Genomic DNA, 20,966 nt, shown 5'->3' on the forward strand with positions numbered 1-20,966 from the left:
GTAAATCCACGGACAACAGGCAGGATGAATGTAAAGACCAATATTTCTGATGATTTATTGGTGTGAAGTTACGTGCACAATGACAAACAGGAGTGCAACATTTTCGAAAAACAATAAGCAGAGTGGACTGCCATAATGCAAAACATTTACTGCAGGCTTCAACATGGCTGTGTTTACGATTAGAAATGTCAACAACAACAAAAAAATCTCATAGGCGATTCTAGGGCTGTCAAAAAAAAATTGAATAAAAAAAAAAAGTAAAATAAAAATCCACATTCGAATGCAAAAACATTGCATTCGAATTTTAGGTGTGCATTAAGGAAGCTGCCTTATGAGCCCCGGTACTTCACAGTCCGTGTTCCATTCAATCTCGCCCGCGCGCACAGCCGTGTCTACACAACTTTCAAAGGCAGACGAACTCGACACGCAGTAGCTGCCATCTTATCTTTCACCTCGTGGACGCTCACCGTCCGCGCGGGTCTCAAAAAATGCCCGCACGCGAATGATGAAAAGGACATAATGCAGACAGTGTGCGGTAGTGCTGGGCGGTTTGACCAAAAATGTATATACCATTTTTTTTTTCAAAATTTCCGGTTTATGACGTTTTTTTTTTTTTTCATGCATAATCAGGTGTACAATATATATATATATTTATTTTATTTTTTTTCAGCATCGTTAGTCTTATCACAGAACAGTAACAATCTTTCATATAGACATTTAGTTTAAACTCAAATAGGGATGGGACGATAACCGGTTTTATCGATAACCGTGATAAAATGTGGTGAAGGTTAGTAATATCGTTTAAAAATGAATTATCATTAAAACCGTGTTTGATTATCGCGGTTTTAATAACTCGCTATTAAATCATGTCCAGCCAGCAACAGTCTGACGCAAGCGCAGCGCACAATGTTTTTTTGTTTTTTTTTTCGAGAAGGAATGGCGAGTCAGTGACTTTTCTATGCTTTTCTATGCTTCTACACTTTTCATTGTACGGAAGGAAATGCCACAGAATTTATTCTTTCTTTAAATTAAGTGCATGGAGTTGCTTGTTTTATTAGTTGTTTGTTGATTATTAAATATAAAACTTGCTGAAATGTTTTCAGTGTGAGCATCAACTATTTTTGAACACTTTCATCTCGTTTCAACAAAACCGTGATAATATTGATAATCGTGATAATTTTAGTCACTATAATCGTGATATTAAATTTTCATACCATCCCATCCCTAAACTCAAATATAAACAACGCATTATCCATGCATTTTACTTCTAGGTTTGTTTAATAATCTGCTCAAGCAAGCGGCAAAACATTTAAACACAATAATTAGCCTACTTGTTAAAATATTTAAAATTAAAACACCACAGACAGAAACAGTCTCGTGCATTTTGCATTTAAATCTTTATCACAAGCAATCCCACAGGTCATATAATGAACTTTGTTTTTCTGCTTCCATAAAAGTGAACATATATATTGTTTTCCTTGTTTATCTAAAAGTGCTCTTTTTCTTGTTTTAAACCTAGCCAAAAACCCATGTGACTGCGTTTTCATGTCAATCCATGTTCATTTTTCCCGCGAACAATGCGCTTTGACTTTAATTCAGCGCCTGCAGCAAAGCAAAAATAGAATCTTTATCATGTATTCAAATGCTTTGAATAAACGTGCAGTAATATTTTGCTCGATGCGCTATCTAGAGGCCTAAGAAGAGAAGCATAAAGTTTCTCTTCACCCTTACTTGAAATTATGCATTTTAAATTCGAATACAATCATATTTAAGTAAAGAATTCGAATTTAGTTTTTCAGCTATTTTGACAGCCCTAGGCGATTCTAGCCTGAATCTGTATCTGTATGCATGAGACTGTCTGTATACCGGCAGAATTCACATTTCTGTTGTAAAAAGAGAAACATTGTGCAGAAGTATTATTTGCTGTTATGCGTGTGTCCGAAGCTGCAGTTGCTGTGACGCGTGTTCCAAAAAAAAAAAAACTGTACGCGCTCCAAAAAAAAAAAAAAAAACTGGACGTGCTCCGAGAGAAGGTCGTTAAAATCAATTTCCTATTTTCATTTTTTTCTAAACTTGTGTTGGTTGGTCCAATCGATTCGTGCAATAAAGTTTTGAACATAAAGTGACAGTCGACATGGACACGGTTTTAGACTAGAAGGGAGAAGGGATGGGAAAAGATCTGGGCACAGTTTTTCCAGAACTTCGTGCCAAGTTAAAGTGGTGTCGAGCTGTTTTAATGAATTTTTTTTAGATGTATTATGGTGCCTGAACCCGTATGACTTTAAACAGTGACCGCAAACATTTTGTTTACTGCAGCCGCAGCCATCATTACCAAGTGCGAACCGTTGACTCTGACAGTGAATGAGAATATGAGACAAAGCGAACGCACAGGCAGTGAGTGTGACATCCCTGTAAACAAAGATGACGTCACAGGTTTTTTTTAAATTAAAGAAGATAGCCTTCATTTGTATGTAGGCCTAGGAAATGTATATATTTACAATACTTAAATATAATTAATATTAATATGAATATTTGAAGAGTAAAAAAAAAATTGGTCGGTCTTAACGCAAATTTAGAATCGGCAAGTCGGTCGGACTAAAAGCAAAAAATAAAAAATTGAGTCGGTCCTAAATTGACAGGGTCGGTTGGGTTACGGCAAACAAGAATATTTTTAAGGATGGCCTAATAGTATTTCATTGCTTTTGTATTAGTTGTTTGAAGAGTTAAAAAAAATTGGTTGGTCTTAATGCAAATTTACAGTCGGTCGGAATAAAAGCAAAAAAAATAAAAAATTGAGTCGGTGTTAAATTGACAGGGTCGGTCGGGTTACGGCAAACAAGAATATTTTTAAGGATGGCCTTAACTACTGATAAAGCAGCCTTTATGAGCGCTGAGCTGCTTCGTGTACAGCTGTTACCTGGGGAAACCGCAATATTTCAGCACTACTAAAGTGCCACCTCGTGGCAGAGAATGAATTAGCATTTCCAACAAACCTTTTTTGCTGTTTATGGTCAGATCAATGCAAATATCAACTCATGTTTTTATGCAGCAAACACAGAGTTGTAAATGAAAAAGAAGTTAATGTGCCTTCTAAAAATCTAAACAATTAAGACAGTAATATTTATACGTTCTAAATTGCCATAATAATTTATATGATGATTTATCCCTTTTCATTAAAATGGTCTAAAGGCTGAAATGCTGTTGTATAAGATTTTTGTTTTTGTGAAAACCTGTATCTGAACTCTAAATCATGTAATTTTAAGGCTCAATAAAGTATGTTACCATAGACATTGTCCAACACCACTCACACTGTTCATTTTACTTGTGCAGCTCTCAAAAATGGTCTTAAATTGCCTTAAATATATTTGTAAAAATTCTGCAGATACCCTGTAAATGGTGAAAATTTAAACAAATTATTTAAACTCCTATCTGATTTTCTATTAGGGCTGGGCAAAAAAAAAAAGCTTTTTCGATTAATCATTTTTTTTAAATGATGCTGATCCGATATCGATTCTCAAAAGCCGTGAATCAATATTTTCCGGTATTTATTTCAGCAGACATTTAAAAAAAGATCTGATTAATGTGAATCTTTTTTTACTACTCTATTCCACTAAATGTCACCCTCTTATTTACTTTGCCTGTCACTCATTTAGTGGTTATCATGGCGGAGATACTGTTGACAAGAACAAAGCGTGATTTGCAATGCTCTGGTAAAATTCTATAGTAATACTACAAATCTGTGGAAGCATTTGACATCACGTGTAAAGGCACCATAATTTCCGCAATGAATGAATGAATGAATGGCGGATAGTGCAACGCACCGTTTTGTTTACAGTTACACAAGCGCAGATGGCGCTCTTGGGGTTTTCAACCTCTGTCATCTCACTATGATATGAATACATGAATTTCATCCCCAGCTGCTCTGAGACTCACTTCATTAACATTTTATTGTTTAATTTGACAAAACTACCATCATATCAAATACCTTTCTCCACCCTCAATACCACGACTGAGGTGCATTTTTCCTCAGCCAAACCCCATTCCACAGCCATACCTGTAACACACCCAGTTTAAGAGCAGTTGTTTTCTTATTGTAATAAGGAGCACTTGTCCTCCTAATTTAAATAAATTAGGAGCAACTTCTGATCAATAATAAAAAAAAATTCTGGTCAAAACTTTGCCTTCCTAACTTTTGTCTCAAAGTGATTTACAGGGGCATTTTTTCTTTTTACCTTTGTAATGGCATTTTTCTCATTTTATTAAATGTACGCAGTGTTTACTAGGATTTTGTTCCAGCTGTGGTGAAAGGGCTATTTCCCTTGGACCACGCACCCTCCCTACCCAAGAATCACGTGCACTCAGAACTGAATTTATTTTAACTAAAAAAAGGCAAGTAAATAGTACATAATAAAATAAGAACAAATAATGATAATCAATAGCACAAACAAAAACAAAATACAAGTTAAACTAACAGTACTTTTTTTTTCAGTTAGGTCTAACTATAATCTATTCAGCTGTAAAATAACACTGTATAATGAAAGACAGCAGGAGGTTTATTTAGGCTACTGTCTCTTTAAGACCTAATGGATTGATCAATATACTGTTACACATGGCTCTACTCTTACTCTTTTTTTTTTTTTTTTTTAGGAGTGCAAGTCCTCCTAATTAAAAAAAATGTAGAAGCACCTTCTGATCAATAATCAAATTCTGATAAAATAATTAGCCTTCCTAATACAAGGTGACTTGTGACTAAAGTGACTCTCTGCTCTCACCAAAGCGACGGCGAGTGATGCGTCTTTACAGTAGAGTTTACGGTTTGTGAACATATATCTGAGCTAAACTTATACTTAGCCTCATACTCACTTACTGGCGAGTAAAATCTGAGAATTTTTGCCACTGGCTAATATTAGACATCATTTTGAGTGAAGATTTAGTCACATATGCGAGTGATTTACTTGCAATGTAGAGGGTTGCTTGTGGAAAATTCTTATACCACATTAATAATAGCATACCCCCACCTAATACCGTACTGAAACCATGAACTGAACTATGTGAAACTTGAACTGTTAAACCCCTATTCAAAACACTTTTTGCAACCAGCAAACATTTTTATGATGCAGCATTTCTAGAACTTAAACATTTCTCAAGGAGGTACAATAACGTAACACCGTAGTGTTTGTGTTTAGAGTTACTTGAAAGTTCTACAAGCACATCTTAATATAACTAATTTCACTTTTTCAGAAAAAGTGACCTAAAGCATTTAATTCTCCAATTCCATGTCAAATTAACATTCATTAAGTTAAATTAAGAGTCATTAAGAGCTATAAATTCTTTAAAAAAATGTTCTGAAAACCATAAATGCAACACTATTTAAAATTAACAATCTACCATTCTGCAATTTTTAAGCCAACTTTAAAAACAAAACTTGAACATTTCCACTGCACTAAACTAATATGCTTTATTAATCAGACGAATTTTTGCATTACAGCTTTGGCTACTCAGACTCACATGGGAGAAATGAACCAAAACATGAAGGGAAACTGGGCAAAAATTACTCAGAGCACGGAGCATGGATAAATGTCCATCTATAGCAAGTTATTAGGGCTTCTCCAGAAGTGCATTTGTAACTACAGCTGAATATGCAGTAAGATGAAATAATTACAATGGTTATTAAGAGGCATTATGAGCTTGATTATGATTACTTAAGCTGTGCAATCTAGGTAAAATCTTTTCCCTTCTCACAGCATCCACATCTCTGCTGAACAAGAGAGTCTCCGTTACCTGCAGCAGGCACTAAGTGAAAGATACTGTGCTTACTTTACTGTTTTAAGAGACAAAAGTCTCAAAAGTCCTCTAATTCCACGGTGCGCACCTTTGCAGACCAGCCCTTTTCACCAAGGACAAACAAGCAATGCAACAAGAAATATTTCTCCAGTCATAACGAAAGAAATGAACGTACACCAAGGTATATCCCCACAAAGTGCACTGACGTGCTTGTGGTGATGAACAGAGGGCTTGTGCAGTCAAATAGGTAATGCTGTATGGTTAATGAAAGAGACTGACTGACTGCTTGAAACCTTCTGTAGCCACAAAACGCTACAGTAGATGGGGAAAGAGATTAGTCAAACCAATGCATGAGGGCAAAATGGCATCCAAAGCCACGTTTGCACAAAAAACCTGATCTGGAAGGTAGAATGGGTCTCAGCCAGGTAATGGGGTGGATGGCACATAATCTGTCCACTACACAGAATATATGGAGTACCAACTACTGTTGGATCTGCCAGTGCAGCACAGCACAGACCAACATCTAACAAAGTTCTCTGTACATGGAGAGACTGGTAGAGCTCTGGCAGTGTATTTCAGCATTAATAAAAAATTAAAGTGTAGTGCTTCGGTAGATCTGTGCTCCTCTTCCCAGGGGTGGGAGAGCTGTTTGAAAAACTCAGAACCAGTGCAGCATTCCCATATCCACCCATATCTAGTGAGGGGCTCTTTAAAAATTCATTAATTTACAGCAAAAATAGATTAAAGCACCCAGCTGAGCAAAACTCGAAATTTGGCTCCTGAATAACATTAATAATAAAACAGCTCCCAAAAGCCCTGGGGGTTACGCCTGAAGAAACTGCATTGGCTTCGGCTCACCTCGAAACACCTTGTGAACGGATCATTTTTTATAAGCACTAAAATATTTTCATTTACATTCATGAGAATGAATTAGTGCTGTCAAACAATTAATTTTTTATTAATCTCATCCAAAAAAAAATCTGTTTTCATAATATGTATATTATGTATATGTAAAGATACACATACAGCATATATTTTGAAAATATTTGCATGTATTTATTTATATTCACAAATTATATCATATATAAATATATTTAATATATAAATTAAAATTTTTCTTAAATATATACATGCTTGTGCGTGTGTCTTTATATATACATAATAAATATACACAGTACACACACACATATTATATAAACAGAAGCTTTTATTTTGGATGCGATTAATCTGGATTAATCACTTGACAGCACTAGAATGAATTTGTTCAAAATTGTTCTGCTATTCAACATCAATCCACATCCAATCTGATCATAGCCTTGGAACTGCAAAACTATCAACCAGTGGCCTAAAAATGCCTGGAACTGCAGTTACTGTAATTGCTCTGGTCGGTTCAAATGAGGTTCACTTAAGTGCAATTATTACCCAGTGATCTTTCACATAAAGAGACTTTTTGGACATGAAAAAGTGGGCTCACACAATATGATAGCAAACAAGATTCAAATTGGAATCAGAGATGAATGGCTTCATAGCTCATCAGCATTCTAGTGATGAACAGCCTTGCTAATGAAGACCGAGCTACTTACTTTCACTACTCGCACAGCATGGCTTCATATCGGTTTTTGGAGCCTTGGCATGTAAGCCATAATTGCAACAGCCTAAAATGGATGGGCCAAAATGGTCGTCTAGTTGTCCAATAACAGATCAATAACAGATAGATTTGATTCACAATTAAGTTATGAAATTTCAAAGAGAACATTTTAGCATCCTGTGCACGTGCTTTGATTTGGCAGGCTAAATGACCTCACGATTTGAGAGGCTTGGTCTGTTAATTCATCATTTACAGTGATTATATAGTCAAAATTTGACAGCGATTATGAGGCGTTTAGTGAAACTTTATTCACACAACAGAAAACAGACTAAAAGATCAATCTTTGTATTCACAAAATTGATGTTAATCAAAATTAAAATCAACCAAAATTGAGAAATCTAAATGTTAAGTAGACTTTAAACCTCAGACTAGTTGATTATGAAAATATGTTCCATCACATCTCTGCAACAAAAAGAAAGGAGAATATTCTATGAAAGGACTAAATATTAATGGTGGCAGCTTGTCTGAATTTACACTGATTACCAGAGTGTAAATGATTCTGCATTTAACTAATAAACACTTATTATTTTAACATTAGTATTGCAAGAGTGCTATGCTCCACGTAATTTCTATGCTTTGCAAGCACCAACATGCAGTACTGACAGCCACTGAGGCTTACATAAAACGAAAAAGTAACAAAAAGGATATTTATCCAAATATTTAATAAAAGAGGAGGGGAAGCAATGCAACGAGTGGTTACCTGATGGGCAGTTTCTGAGCTGGGCAAGCCATTCATTTAGCTTGCATGGACCCCATTTACCAACAGGGGTCTGATAACTTCATCTCACGGACAATCATTTGAATAATCGCTTCAACAAGGAGGAAAAATGAAAAGCCTCTCAGTGAGCTGGGCAAATGGCCACAGCTGAATTCCAAATGAGCTACTGGTATTCGAAAGGTGAGGGGCTGTCTCTTCTTTGCTCACGTCAGACTGCTCAATCTACAAATGCTTTTCTGCTAATTCAATGTCATAACAGTTAGGGCTGGGCGATATACAAAACAAAATGATATCTCGATATTGTCAATTTTTTTACGATATTCGATATATATATCGATGTTTGCATTTGCATTTAAATAATAAAAAATAAAACATGATTTTCTTTTGCCCATTAAAAAAAAAAAAAAAAACATTTAGATTAAACAGCTAATTTAAGCAGTTAAAAAATCTAGACCAAGAGATCACTTACTGCTTTTTATTAAATGAATACATGTAGGCCTATATGTAACTGAAGCAGTGCAAATTAAGTAACAGTTACAGAAAGTGCATTCTGTCAACTTTTTAGTGCATGCAATTCACAATTTAAACTATGCAACTGGGATAAGTATTTTATTTTAATTTTATTAACAAGTTTTAAGCTAAGAACACAAGTCTGTCAACTGTCTGTGGTTTTAAGAGAAGCTCTGTGGCATGAAACTATGTTCCTACTGACACTAAAAACCCTTTTAGATGGGGAGCTAGATGCTGAAGCACATAGCTATTTCTTATATATAAATATATATAAATGAATACCAAAGACTTTTGCATTTTCTCTGTCTATATTATGGAAACTGGTAAACATATCAGTGAAATTCCCCAATAGTAATTCCAAATGGCCATAGCCTATGTTTCTCTATTCAAACATCAGCGGTCGAGTAAGTGCATTTATTTTGCGATCACAAAAGCAAACAATACAGTTGAGATCTCACGACAGAACACAGACCGGCTGAACGACGCTTTCATTAGATCGCTCAATTCCAGCTTGTTAGTGTTTTCAGTTTATCGTCAGCGGCTCTTCCGCAATGAGGAGTGAGCACGTGTGCATGGTTGCCAGATTGCTTAAAATAAGCAAACACCAGGCAGAAAATGTATCCTTGTATCTGTGGAGCTCTGATTCGGAGATTTAAGCTCTTGTTATCTGGCAACCGCTATCATTACAGCTCTCGTAGTAGAGGGGCGTAGAGCAGTCAGCAGTTACAGGTTCCTTTTTTGGACATTCGGCGCGTTGTTTTGGGAAAGTATGCTTGAATTTGAAATATTCGATATTCCCGATATATTCAAATTGTAGATCGTCGTCAAAATTATTCCGATATTATCGCTAATATTCGATATATCGCCCAGCCCTAATAACAGTGCTTTTCAACATCACAAACTAAAATCTGTCCGATTGTGAAAATCGAATGGAGAAAATGGAAAGCAAACCACTTACTGCAACCAGACAGAAAAAGAGAGAAAATTATACATTGGTTTCACACGAAACAAATGTAAGAGAACAGATGTTTGTGCTGCACAGCTGGAGAAAGGCCTAACTTTTCTAAATGTGGGACAAATCTCATCAACCAACTCAGCAGAGTGAAAAAAGAAAAAGAAAATGCTAATACCTCAGAAAACTCTGTAAACGGTGTAACGGTAAAGACAGCTCATTACAGTGAACACTGTATAGCTCCAATGTATAAAAAATGATTAACAGTCACCACAGTCATCAAATATCTAAAGCGCAATACAATGCTCCATGCAATGCCCCATTTAGCGTGTAGCCTATGGCATCGTTTACCAATGATAAAGTAGGTGGAATGCATAAATCCAGCAGTTTCCAGGTGAGTTTAGACATAGCGGCAGGATGCCCACTGAGGCCTGAGGGCAAGGAGACGAGTCTGTATGCAATACTGCAGCGGAGGCCTCGTCAGATCCTGGCATGGGATCAGTTATGGTACGCTACAACAGATGTCATGCTTGTGTTCTTTAAGAGCTCCCATTCCAGCCCATTTAGCTAAACACTAATGAACAACATACAGAACAAGTTGAAAAGACACTTAAAGGGGAATACCCTTAAGACAGCGTTTAAAACCAAAGTAACAAAACCTTCTTTCATGCTACTCTCAGTTAGCTTTACTATGAAATTAGGCCCAAAACACTATAGTACATGCAATCAGAATAAGATTAAATAATGTAAATAATGAATCATTCATGTGCTGCACAATTTCATCTTCTGTAAAAATATATTACAAAATACTAAAAATGTGAACTGCATTTTTTTTTTTTTATAAACAGATTAATTTTAAACTGTCTGAAATTTTAGGTGCTTTATTTTTCTTTTTTTTTCTTTATCTAATCAAAATGTTTCAAACAAAACCTATTACCTGGTAATCATTTCATATTTTTCCCTGTATTCTTAATATCACTTTCAATGCTGTTAGTCATTTCTAATACCGTAACATGTTATAATATACATTTAACTAACAAATGCTATGTCCCCAAAGACATCATCTTTCAGGAAATGACATTTTTGGTGGGAAAACAACTGCAAAAACATGAGCAAGCAGCAGCAATGAATTCTGTTATGTTGTATGGCATCACATGTTAAATCTGATAAATTATGTATCTATATGCATACATACACAACATATAAAGTATGCTATAGCTTTTAGACATTTTATATAAATACTGAAGTACAAAACATTACAGAGACGAAAATGTACAAGTATAACATCCATGACTCAAATCATGGTCTTGATGCAATAATTGTAAATACTAAAATGTAGCGGTTTCAGCACAAGAACCACCAGGCGTGTTCTGACAGGCAACTGATAGTTCAATCATTTTCTACGTTCTGTGAGCTGACAACCCAAAGACAAACAAGTCTGGTGCTAACGTGAATCTTTCACACTATTGTACTGCTACACTGACTGGGTGGGGAAAATATGTCCCGGGTAGTTCGTATATGTCCATCATTCAGTATTTTAAGCATGCTGGTACATAATGCAACAGTCTCTCCCTTCATAACTCTACACTTTAAGTGAAGGAGGAGGGGAAGAAAATCCTATTATAACTAATAGAATGCTGTTGGTCAATCCTCATCAGGCCAATACAAATTGTAACATGCATGCAAAAATATGCAGACAAGCTGTCATTGTCAACTTAAGGCAAGATACTACAGGCAAAACCATTGTCTTTTCATGGCACTGGTCAATTTTGAGGTATCAGTCTATTTATCTTCTATCTATTTGCATTTGCAGACTTCCATTACGATACATATTTTATAGGCTGTTTTCTCAGAATGAATTTTTTTCCTAAACTGAGACAGAAACCTTCACTTTAGTTGCACTTACAGAGTTTTAATCCCATTTATATTCTTTACAGAGTGGCTTGTTCATATATCACTTACCTGACTGCATATCCCCTCTGTAACTTTTAACTTTTATATGGCAAAAAATAAAACAAGAATTCTGAACATGGGACAAACATTTGTCATATTGTACTGTGATTAATTAAATGGGGGAATGAAGTGACATCTATTTGTTACTATATTCACCTGTGGAGTCTTTCCTAAATGTCAAATTATGGTGGCTCCATATAAATGATAAATGTTAGGCATCGCGATATAAACAACAACAAATCAGATTCAACCCAGAGCATAACATGACAGTAAAGGTCTGTTCTTGCAGTAACTAAAAGGGAAAATCCAAATACCTGACAGGCAGCGGGTAACATTCCAGCAGTTGACTAGATGGGGCACTAGTCTTGCATTGACTAAATATGACAGTGTACATATGATGTGTATAAAATCTTGCCAATAAGCCACAGGAGTTACATGCAAGATCAGAACTGCAGAGACTTACTGGGTCTTATCATCACCTGTCGCATATGCTGACAGAAAGGCAATAACTCACGCACAACTTCATAAAGTTAAACTAAAGGTTTCAATAACGCTTCATTAACAATATTATATCTGTTTGCACAAAAACCGAGCTCGTATGCATATTAATCGCACCACAAGTTGGCCAGGATTCTTATTTAAAATGAAAAGCAGCTGCCGCACGTCTGTTTCCAAAATATTAATAGGTACGGCCTCCATCTCCAACTACTGTTAGTTGACAGCACCAAAAGTTGCTCGTCTGACAGTTCCCGGTCGAAAAGCTCGCTTCCAGCTCGGCTTACTGACCGAGTTTCAGTCACAAATATTTCAAGTATGATACGCGCACAAATAGCAGGCGAGGTAAAGTAAAGCGGGCGGCTAACGTTAATTAGCAGCTCACTCTCGCTACCTGTCTGACAAAACCATATTGGCGGCTAGCAGCAGCTTGCTAACTAAACTTGTTCTGTTGTGACAGAGGAGCTTGCAGTGTCCCCACCTGCCCCCGACCGACGGCGGCAGCGACATACCACTTGAGGCCTGAACGTCTGTCCTCTCGCTCTGCTCAGAACTTCAGCAGCACACAACTAACGTAACAGTTAAAGTCGACCATTTTTCGCGGGCCCTGACTTCAACTTCGCGAGCTCCATGTCGCGAGCTCGCAACGTTCAGCCGCACTCACCCGGGCTCGCGTCCGCTGCTGGAGGCCAGTGCAGGTCTGTCAAAGTTAGCCGTCCCCTTCCTTTTTTCGATCACAGCTCCCTCTGTTTCCTCAAAACGAGCCTCAGCACTCCGTCTTTATCGTGAGTTTGAGAGCCGCAATCCCTTTACCGGTTTGTCCGTAGCGTCTCCTAGCTTCTCCGCCTCTCTCTCTCTCGCTCGGTCGTTCGTCTTTCTCTCGGAATAGCTAACATCCGGGGACTGCGCGGATCAACTGGAACTACTTTTGGACATTAGCCGGAGAACGGCCCACAGTACCAAGCTGAGACAGGCTTCGCAGCCGGAAAGTAGTGCCTTTAGTGTACAAGAATATTGTCACGAGAATTATTAGCAATGGCTTTTGACATTTGCCTCTAATCACAAAAATACCATAAAATAAAAACAATATAGATGTGAAATGTACTAGTCGATTCAAAACAAACTTTATTATTGCTAATACAGTAATATAATATTTTATTATAACTTTAATCTTATTTTTTTCTTATTTTAGTTGTGAATCTTAAAATAAAGAGTATTTATTTGTAGGATGTGTAAATAAATATCACATTTATAATGCGAAGTTTCTATGACCCCAGTTCTAAACTGTTGCAAAATAATTTGTAAAATACTTCTCATTTCGTATTGCTTAAACAATGCTGCCCCCTGTGAACCGAGCGTGGATTACATGTTATTCAAATATTTTACAGTTTATTCTTTCTTCAAAGTCTACTGTAGCCTACATTAGAAATATATATATGTATATATATTTTAGATGGATACTTATACCACTGTTTATTGACCACAGTAAATTAAAGATATTTAATAAATTACGTATTATGCTCTTCTTCTTTTATCTCTGTTTTCTTGTGTACTTTCTTTTGTCTACTATACCACTGTGGTCCATGCTTGCCATTAAAACCAGTAGCTCACTGCAGAACAAAAGATCCAGGGGGCGTGGTTGGATCCCATCTAGGCGGTGGTGATTGATGGGTTTAGGGATCAGGGGGTGGAGTCGGGTAGTTCTAGGTCTATGTAAGGTGGGAGGAGTTGGCTCTGATCCAACCACGCCCCCTGGATCTTGTGTTCTGTAGTGATGACCACTTCATTAAAGCCAAGTATAGGTCTCTGCAGGAAAGTAATGGAAGTTACCAGACCAGGTTGTTTTTAGACCATGATAACTGATTGGCTGACGTCATAGTGATGGTAGGTTTACGGGTAGGGTTTGGTAAGGGGGATCATTGTGATTGCGTGATTTAGAAACTCCCAGCAGTTTGAAAACACCCACAAGATCATAAACGCCCACTTTTGCTCTGCAGAGACCCAAGTCTCATTAAAGCGGAGAGAATAACAATCGTCTGTAAACCTTTATTTTGGAATTTTCACAGTAGCCCACTGAAAGAGCCAATCGTGTCATCCGAAGCTGCGCATGCGCACCCTTAACCATAATAAGTTGTAGGAACTGCTCTTGCTGATCTGTCACACATTGGGTCCAAGTTTATTAGGGTCATTCTCAGTTTAATTATATTCTTGCGCGTATTATTTGTGAGCAAGCAAACAGGTAAACATTTGTTTATTTTATTATGTTTATTTATTCATATCAGCGCGAGAATAAGAGAAGCTTCACGGACACTGACAGCGAGAATGTATTGTTTGAGGGAGCAACATATGATTTATGTACTACGCATGTTAAGTGAAAATGCATTAGTTTTTGGTCTAGTGAAAGTCATGATAATTGTGGTACTCTTTCTCTTAATTTGACATTAGTTTATATTATCTGACCTTCATTTCATAGTTGACCAACAGTATATTGCTAAGGGACAATTGAATACACTGAATACAATATAAACTCGTATTATTTTAAGATCTTTAATCTGTCAGAATCTATCATCTTCTGTATCTTATTTTAATTCCAAATCATCATTTATAAACAGATGCATAGTGATGACACTTTATTAACTAAAACCTATTTATTTTAGGCTTATAATGGCCCACTGTGACCCCTCAGCCTCAAAGGCAGTGGATGGAGGTCTGTCTGAAGAATTTGCGGTCCCCTCTCATGTGGATGATGTCAAGAAACTCATGGCAGAGTTTGCCGAACATCACGGATCAGCCTGGCGCAGAGTAGTTCTCATTACCTCAGGAGGAACCAAAGTTCCTCTGGAATCCCGAACAGTACGGTTCCTGGACAACTTCAGCAGTGGTCGGCGAGGGGCCTCCTCTGCAGAGTATTTTCTGGACTCAGGCTATGCAGTGATCTTTTTGCACAGGCATCGCTCTCTCTACCCATACACTCGTCTGTACACAGGGGTCAATTTACTGGATAGCTTACAATTAGAGACTGGTAAGGAGGATGCTGGTCAGATCCTGGTGGATCAGAACGCACTTCCAAACATTGCAAAGGTTCTAAAGCGCTATCAGGAAGTGAAAGCCGCAGGATTACTGCTGCCGGTGGAATTCAACACCTTGTCAGAGTACCTCCATCTACTCAAGGCAGCAGCTCAAGCGTTAAGCTCCATAGGTGAGCAAACCCACTTTATGATTATTTGAAGATGACTACATTTGTAGTGGAATTACTACTATTCATTTCTGTTTTTCCCTCCTAGGGTCCAAGGCTATGTTTTATTTGGCTGCTGCGGTTTCTGATTTCTACATCCCAGCATATGAAATGCCAGAACATAAAATTCAGTCTTCTAATGGGCCACTTCAGGTGTTGTATAATAAATACAAATATTAATTCAGTCTCCTAGGCCAGGGGTTTAGTCTTTTAGATTTCCGTATAGATCCCTTCAAATATGATCACCCTCATGCAAGAGACCCCATTTTAAAATGTAAAAAGCAGCTATATATTTTCATGGACAAAGATAATTTGTGTGAAAAATTTATATGAAAAATGTATATTAGGAATTTATTAATTGGAAAATATTTTGTTACATTTGTATTTATTCAAATGAATATTTTTATATTGAATTTTATATTCATTTTTAAATGCATCTTTTCCATGAATCCATAGCACTCCCTTGCAGTCCCCTGAGGGTCCACGGATCCCAGTGTAAAACCCCCTGTGCTACGCTACATGCTGTTAATCTAGGCTCCAAACTTCATATGAAAAAAATAATTAATCTGCTTGTTTAATGTAATTTAGATAAGTATGAAGATGGTTCCCAAGATGCTGTCCCCATTGGTGAAGGACTGGGCACCCAAGGCATTTGTCATCTCTTTCAAGTTGGAAACGGACCCCTCCATCCTTTTGGAGCGAGCACGACGTGCCTTAGAAACATACAACCACCAAGCAGTGGTTGCGAATGTTCTCGACACACGTCGTGGTTATGTGGTTGTTGTTACCAAGGACACCCAACAAGAGCTAGTCCTCACAGATGAGGAAATGCAGAAAGAGGTAGAGATTGAGGACAGGATTGTCAGTAACCTGACTGAAGCACACAGTGAATTTATATCTCAAGTATGAAAAGAAAAAAAAAAAAAAACTTGCTGCAGTTTTGTAGCATGTACTATAGGGTCAAGGTACATCTGGGATTAGTTTTTGTTGTATTGTAATAACTATAGTTAAAATCTTAATATAGAAACAGATCCTGGAAAACTGACTTTAAATTCAGACTCCAAGTTCAGAAAAATAAACTAATAAAAATTTATTAAGTTCCTTAATACTGATTTACTCTGTACTATGAGTTCAGCATACATTTTATTTTATTTCTTTGGCCTTTAATCATAGTTTGAAAACAAGATAATATATGCTTCAGTATTTATTAACCTAATATTGCCATTGCTTAGTATTTTTAAAACTGAGTACATCTGCAAAAAAATAACACTTTAACAGCTGATGTAAAGTACATTTTGAACAATATAGGATGTATGTTTAATGTATAAATAAACTCTTTCTGCACATATATCACCAAAATTAACTGTTTTACTGTGATCAGAACTTGATTTTATTTCATTTGCTGTTTGAGCAGTTGAATTAAACATGTCAAATCCATTTGTTAATATATGTGAAACAGAGTATAAACACTGCAGAAAAACTGCACTTAATATCACTTTCAAGCTTAGATGAGTATCATCTGCAGATTTATCACTTGAGTTTGACGCTTCTCTTAACTCCGGCACGAATACCAGACCATTCTCCACTGTATCTCGTCTCCTCACGCCGCACCTCACGAACCTGACACAAATAATCGGAGGTCAGTGTCCATTTTGGGTAGTGATACCTTCGGTTTCAAAAACAAAAGTGAACTAAAGAAATGAATCCTGTGACACTTACCTGACCCTTACGACGAACCTGGGCACGTCTGAACTTCTCTCTGTGTTTGACTCTGGGATTCCGATCAATCTTCTTCCTCTTGGGTGTGAGCCCTTTGTTCTTGGACATCTTTTCACAAAACATATGATGAGATTATAATAACACTGTCCCTAACATTGTTTATAATGGTGCTTATGTTTTTTTAAAGCTGAAGCATGAATCATTTAACCACAACACCTCACCTGATAGGTGATCCTTCTTTTAGCATCTCCCTCCATCTTTTCCTCCTCCACCAAACTGCAATCAGTGACAGTAAGTTTTCTGAATCATTATTTTTGACAAACTGAACGTTGTCAGTGGACTCACCTGTCTTCGTTCTCCATTTCATTCTTCTTCCTCTTGAGTTTCTGTTTCTCCGCCATGGCGTTATAAAAGCGCAGATTTGCTTCCTCATCTGATTCGGACTCCTCTGCTTCTTCCAGCCTAGCCTTTTCTGAAACCTAAAATAAAGACATGTCAGACTTGGCGAAAATGGAGCCAATGCTGTAACTTACGTAAATAAAAATGGAATGACTCGTAATTACTTTTATATGTTTAGTGCTTGCTGATTTCTTTAAAGTTCTGTTTTGCTGTTCTCCAGAGAGGAGCTGACGCAGTTGAGGAGCTAGTCTAGCATCTACTGCTCCTACTTCATTTATCAGCTGTGAAAGTGATGAGATCAAGGTTTGAAAAGTTACCATTTTTTAAATGACTACCTGTGAAAATCGGGTAAATGGGTTAGTACTTACATTCCTGTAGGTCAGCAATCTCTCAATCACAGGATGATTATGTGCTGGAATCCGTTTCGCCTTTAGAACCAAATAAAAACTAATGTTTGTGCAATAGCTGGGGAAAAAAAGGGAAAATTCATAGTGAAGTGAAAATAGGGAATATTTCACCATTTATGTAACTATTCAGTTCAAGTCAAGAAAGAAAAAAAAGCACTACTGTTCAAATATTTATAGTATGTACATTTTTTTGTTTTTAAAAAAAGCCTCTTATACTTGTTCATTTGATCAAAATACAGTAAAACTAATAATATTGTAAAATACCATTACATTTTAAAATAACTTTTCTTATTTATTTAAATACATTTTAAAATGCAATAAATTCCTGTGATGGCACAGCTGAATTTTCAGCAGCCACTACTCTTTAAAGTCACATGAACCTTTAGAAATCATTCTAATAAGTTGACTTGCTGCTCAAGAAACATTTCTGACAATGATGAATGATAAATGATGAAAACAGTTGTGCTGTTTAATATTTTTGTGGAACTCTGATATTTTAACATTTTTTTACAGGAACAGCATTTATTTTTAAGAGAAATATTTTTTAACCTTTTAAAATATTAACTGTCAATTTTTAATCAACTGAATGCATCCTTGCTAAATAAAGGTTTTTCTTAAAAAAAAAAAAAATCTTGCTGACTGAAAAAAAAAAACTTTTTATTGGTATGTTTGAGCTATGACTATAACTACTATATAATACAAATACGGCAATCACAGAATTAAGAGTATACAGTGGGGAAAATGTTTATTTGATCCCCTGCTGATTTTGTCATTTTGCCCACTTACAAAGAAATTAAGGGTCTGTAATTTTTATGGTAGGTTTATTTTAACGGATAGAGACAGAATATCAACCAAAAATCAAGAAAAAAAAAACACATTTAAATATTTTCCCCACTGTACAAAATGTGGTAGGTAAAGCTTACTTTAGATAAAGATGCTGTTTGGTGATGAGGTATTTTGCACCCTAGAGGAAGAAAAGGATATAAAACAAGCAACAACAAAAAATAAAAAACATTAGACTCAATTTTAAAGTAAAATTACATAAAAATTGAATAACAGTCTAAAACACATGTATTAAGAGCTTTAACTAGGTAGACTAGCCTTTCCAGGAGGAATTCGTCCATCTTTGACCATTTCCACGAGGGGCTGAACTTCATCCCTTAATTCTGTCAGCTGTGTATGCAATAAACACTCAAATGTATCAATAAAACAGCATTAGGGGACTACCCTTAGAGTCATGTCATTGTAGCAAATCTCTACCTTTGCTTTGAAGTCCTGAATAAGTTCCAACAGCTCTGGTGATTCTTTCTTTAGCAGTTTGAGCTTTTCCTTCTGTGACATGGTCTTCAGATCCTTTACAATCCTTTCCTCTTTTTCATCCTCCTTCTCCACTTCAGCCGCTGCTGCAAATTCCTAAAAATCCACAGGAAGGGTACAAAGACTTTGGTTAAAATGATGCAAACACCCGAACTCTATTCATAGCTTTAGAAAACAAAGTAAATTTAGTACCTCAAGAAGGTTTAGATCATAGTCTTCCTCACTCAGGTTGGCTGCCAATCTTGTTTGAATTTTTTTGGCCTCCTCTTCCTCTTCTTTGTCTTCTGCCTCTATGTCTTCAAACGATTTTCCCTCTGCAAAATACAAAAATCAAACATGCTGGAATATGTTTGTATTTTACAAGAAATATCTTACACATGCCTGGGTAAACTGAAGAAATCCTTACTTTTAGTGGTATAATCAGAATCATAGAAAATCTTCTTTTTATTTCCCCAAGCCATGTCATTTGGGAGATCTGGAAGAACAGAAATGAAAGTGTAATAGACAATACCTCAAACATTTTTGAGCGTTTTTAAAGTGGAAGAAAATGCTTGAATATTTTCATAAATGTTTCTTTAATAACAATGTAATACAAAAAAAAAACATTAATAAACAGTGTTATATCTGGCTAATCTTTAAAGCATATTACCATCATCTTGCTTTCCTTCCAAGTCACTCTCCATGTCTGTCTCTTCCTCTTCTTCATTATCCTCTTCCTGCACTACCTCCTCTTCCTCATCATCATCTGAATCAGAAAGTGCCAGGGGCATGATCTCCTCCTAGAAAGAAAAAACTATTATTGCTGATCACCAAGCAAAGCGGAAAAGGCCAAACTACCACCATCAGTAAAAAAGCCCCATGTTAAAAGTTAAAAATAAATAATTATTTCATTACCGCTTTATCTTCATCCTCTGGATCGCTGTCTTCTTGAATCCCTTGAGCCAAAAGTTTCTACAGACGAAAGCCAAAGATTGAATATTATGTAATAGGATAGTATTTGTGGCAGTTCATGCTTAAAGAACAAGAGGAAAACACAACTCACTGATATTTTCTCATTGTGGAATTCATCTATTTTATCCTCCACATACTTTGACGATTTCTGAGGAGAAAAACAAAGTTGTTTACAATCAGATTATCACAATAATACATACCAAGTTTTATCCAAAAAAAATTACCTTGTCTGGAATGGCTTCACCTCCATACGCTTCAGGATCATCACTGTCATATTCTTGCTGCTTCTTTGCTCTAGGCTTTTTTACTATCCTTTGAAATTGGGTAAAATGTAATATTACTAACGTTACACTGCGATGGTAAAAGAACTAAATATATTTGCACAGACGTCTGCCTACATCTTTTAGTACATATTTGTTAGTAAAATGCAACCATTCAGAATACAATAAATTGGTTGATATAATCATCGATTTTTTTTTAAAACTATGTTTCACAAACTGATATATCTGCTCTCCGTTATCAAACTAAGTTATTCTAAAGTTGTGATACCGCACAAAACAAGCAATTAATTACAAAATCAAGTAACGTTAGATTAACGTTACCTACCTTCTTGCTCGAACCATGCTGCCAACGATTTACAAAGATTACTATTAAATCTAAGTATTCGAGCAGTTCACAAATAGTGCACGGCTCATAACCCAACACACAAACAAGTGAAAACAGGCCAGCAACTATCCGCGTGGACTTCCCTCGTGCGTTTAGAACGGGAAGTACACTAACAATGAGGGAGTACTTCCTCCACTGTCAAAATTAAAGTCTCGACAACTAAAACAATTTTCAGAAACATACATCGCGTTATTCCCTTATGTATGTCTATA

At 36.4% G+C, this 20,966-nt stretch overlaps 3 protein-coding genes across 4 annotated transcripts in view; 1 reads left to right on the forward strand and 2 right to left on the reverse strand.

The window, feature by feature from the left end:
- Nucleotides 1-12,945, reverse strand: part of LOC132126886 (forkhead box protein J3-like) — a 117,871-nt gene extending 104,926 nt beyond the window's left edge. Inside the window, exon 1 of one of the 2 annotated variants that reach the window (XM_059538482.1) lies at nucleotides 12,725-12,945. The gene's annotated coding sequence lies outside the window, so the exon portion shown is untranslated. The remainder of the gene's footprint in view (nucleotides 1-12,724) is intronic. The other variant, XM_059538483.1, reaches the window with a different exon arrangement.
- A 1,217-nt stretch (nucleotides 12,946-14,162) lies between these two features.
- On the forward strand, nucleotides 14,163-16,559 carry LOC132126842 (phosphopantothenate--cysteine ligase-like). The gene is made up of 4 exons (XM_059538389.1): nucleotides 14,163-14,299; nucleotides 14,718-15,259; nucleotides 15,345-15,448; nucleotides 15,884-16,559. Exons 2-4 carry the CDS (start codon nucleotides 14,725-14,727, stop codon nucleotides 16,202-16,204), a joined length of 960 nt encoding a protein of 319 aa, XP_059394372.1. The 5' UTR covers nucleotides 14,163-14,299; nucleotides 14,718-14,724; the 3' UTR covers nucleotides 16,205-16,559.
- Nucleotides 16,560-16,661: 102 nt separating this feature from the next.
- On the reverse strand, nucleotides 16,662-20,861 carry utp3 (UTP3 small subunit processome component). Its single transcript, XM_059538388.1, has 16 exons — nucleotides 20,695-20,861; nucleotides 20,313-20,400; nucleotides 20,180-20,236; nucleotides 20,032-20,088; nucleotides 19,787-19,916; nucleotides 19,544-19,612; nucleotides 19,330-19,451; nucleotides 19,081-19,233; nucleotides 18,922-18,993; nucleotides 18,744-18,784; nucleotides 17,782-17,878; nucleotides 17,578-17,694; nucleotides 17,360-17,493; nucleotides 17,236-17,290; nucleotides 17,015-17,122; nucleotides 16,662-16,915 (listed from the first exon to the last, which is right to left on the reverse strand). The coding sequence occupies exons 1-16, from the start codon at nucleotides 20,709-20,711 to the stop codon at nucleotides 16,826-16,828; spliced, it is 1,407 nt and encodes a 468-aa protein (XP_059394371.1). The 5' UTR covers nucleotides 20,712-20,861; the 3' UTR covers nucleotides 16,662-16,825.
- Between the last annotated feature and the right edge of the window lie 105 nt (nucleotides 20,862-20,966).

The sequence above is a fragment of the Carassius carassius genome, chromosome 44, assembly GCF_963082965.1.
Source record: "Carassius carassius chromosome 44, fCarCar2.1, whole genome shotgun sequence".
Taxonomy (NCBI): Eukaryota; Metazoa; Chordata; class Actinopteri; order Cypriniformes; family Cyprinidae; genus Carassius; species Carassius carassius.

Coding starts and splice junctions, on each gene's coding strand:
- LOC132126842 (XM_059538389.1), top strand. CDS start 14,725: ATGGCCCACTGTGACCCCTCAGCCTCAAAGGCAGTGGATGGAGGTCTG. Junction 15,260..15,344: donor TCAAGCGTTAAGCTCCATAG/GTGAGCAAACCC, acceptor TTTCCCTCCTAG/GGTCCAAGGCTATGTTTTAT. Junction 15,449..15,883: donor CTTCTAATGGGCCACTTCAG/GTGTTGTATAAT, acceptor AATGTAATTTAG/ATAAGTATGAAGATGGTTCC.
- utp3 (XM_059538388.1), bottom strand. Junction 20,237..20,312: donor GTGAAGCCATTCCAGACAAG/GTAATTTTTTTT, acceptor TTTTCTCCTCAG/AAATCGTCAAAGTATGTGGA. Junction 17,291..17,359: donor GAAATGGAGAACGAAGACAG/GTGAGTCCACTG, acceptor CACTGATTGCAG/TTTGGTGGAGGAGGAAAAGA.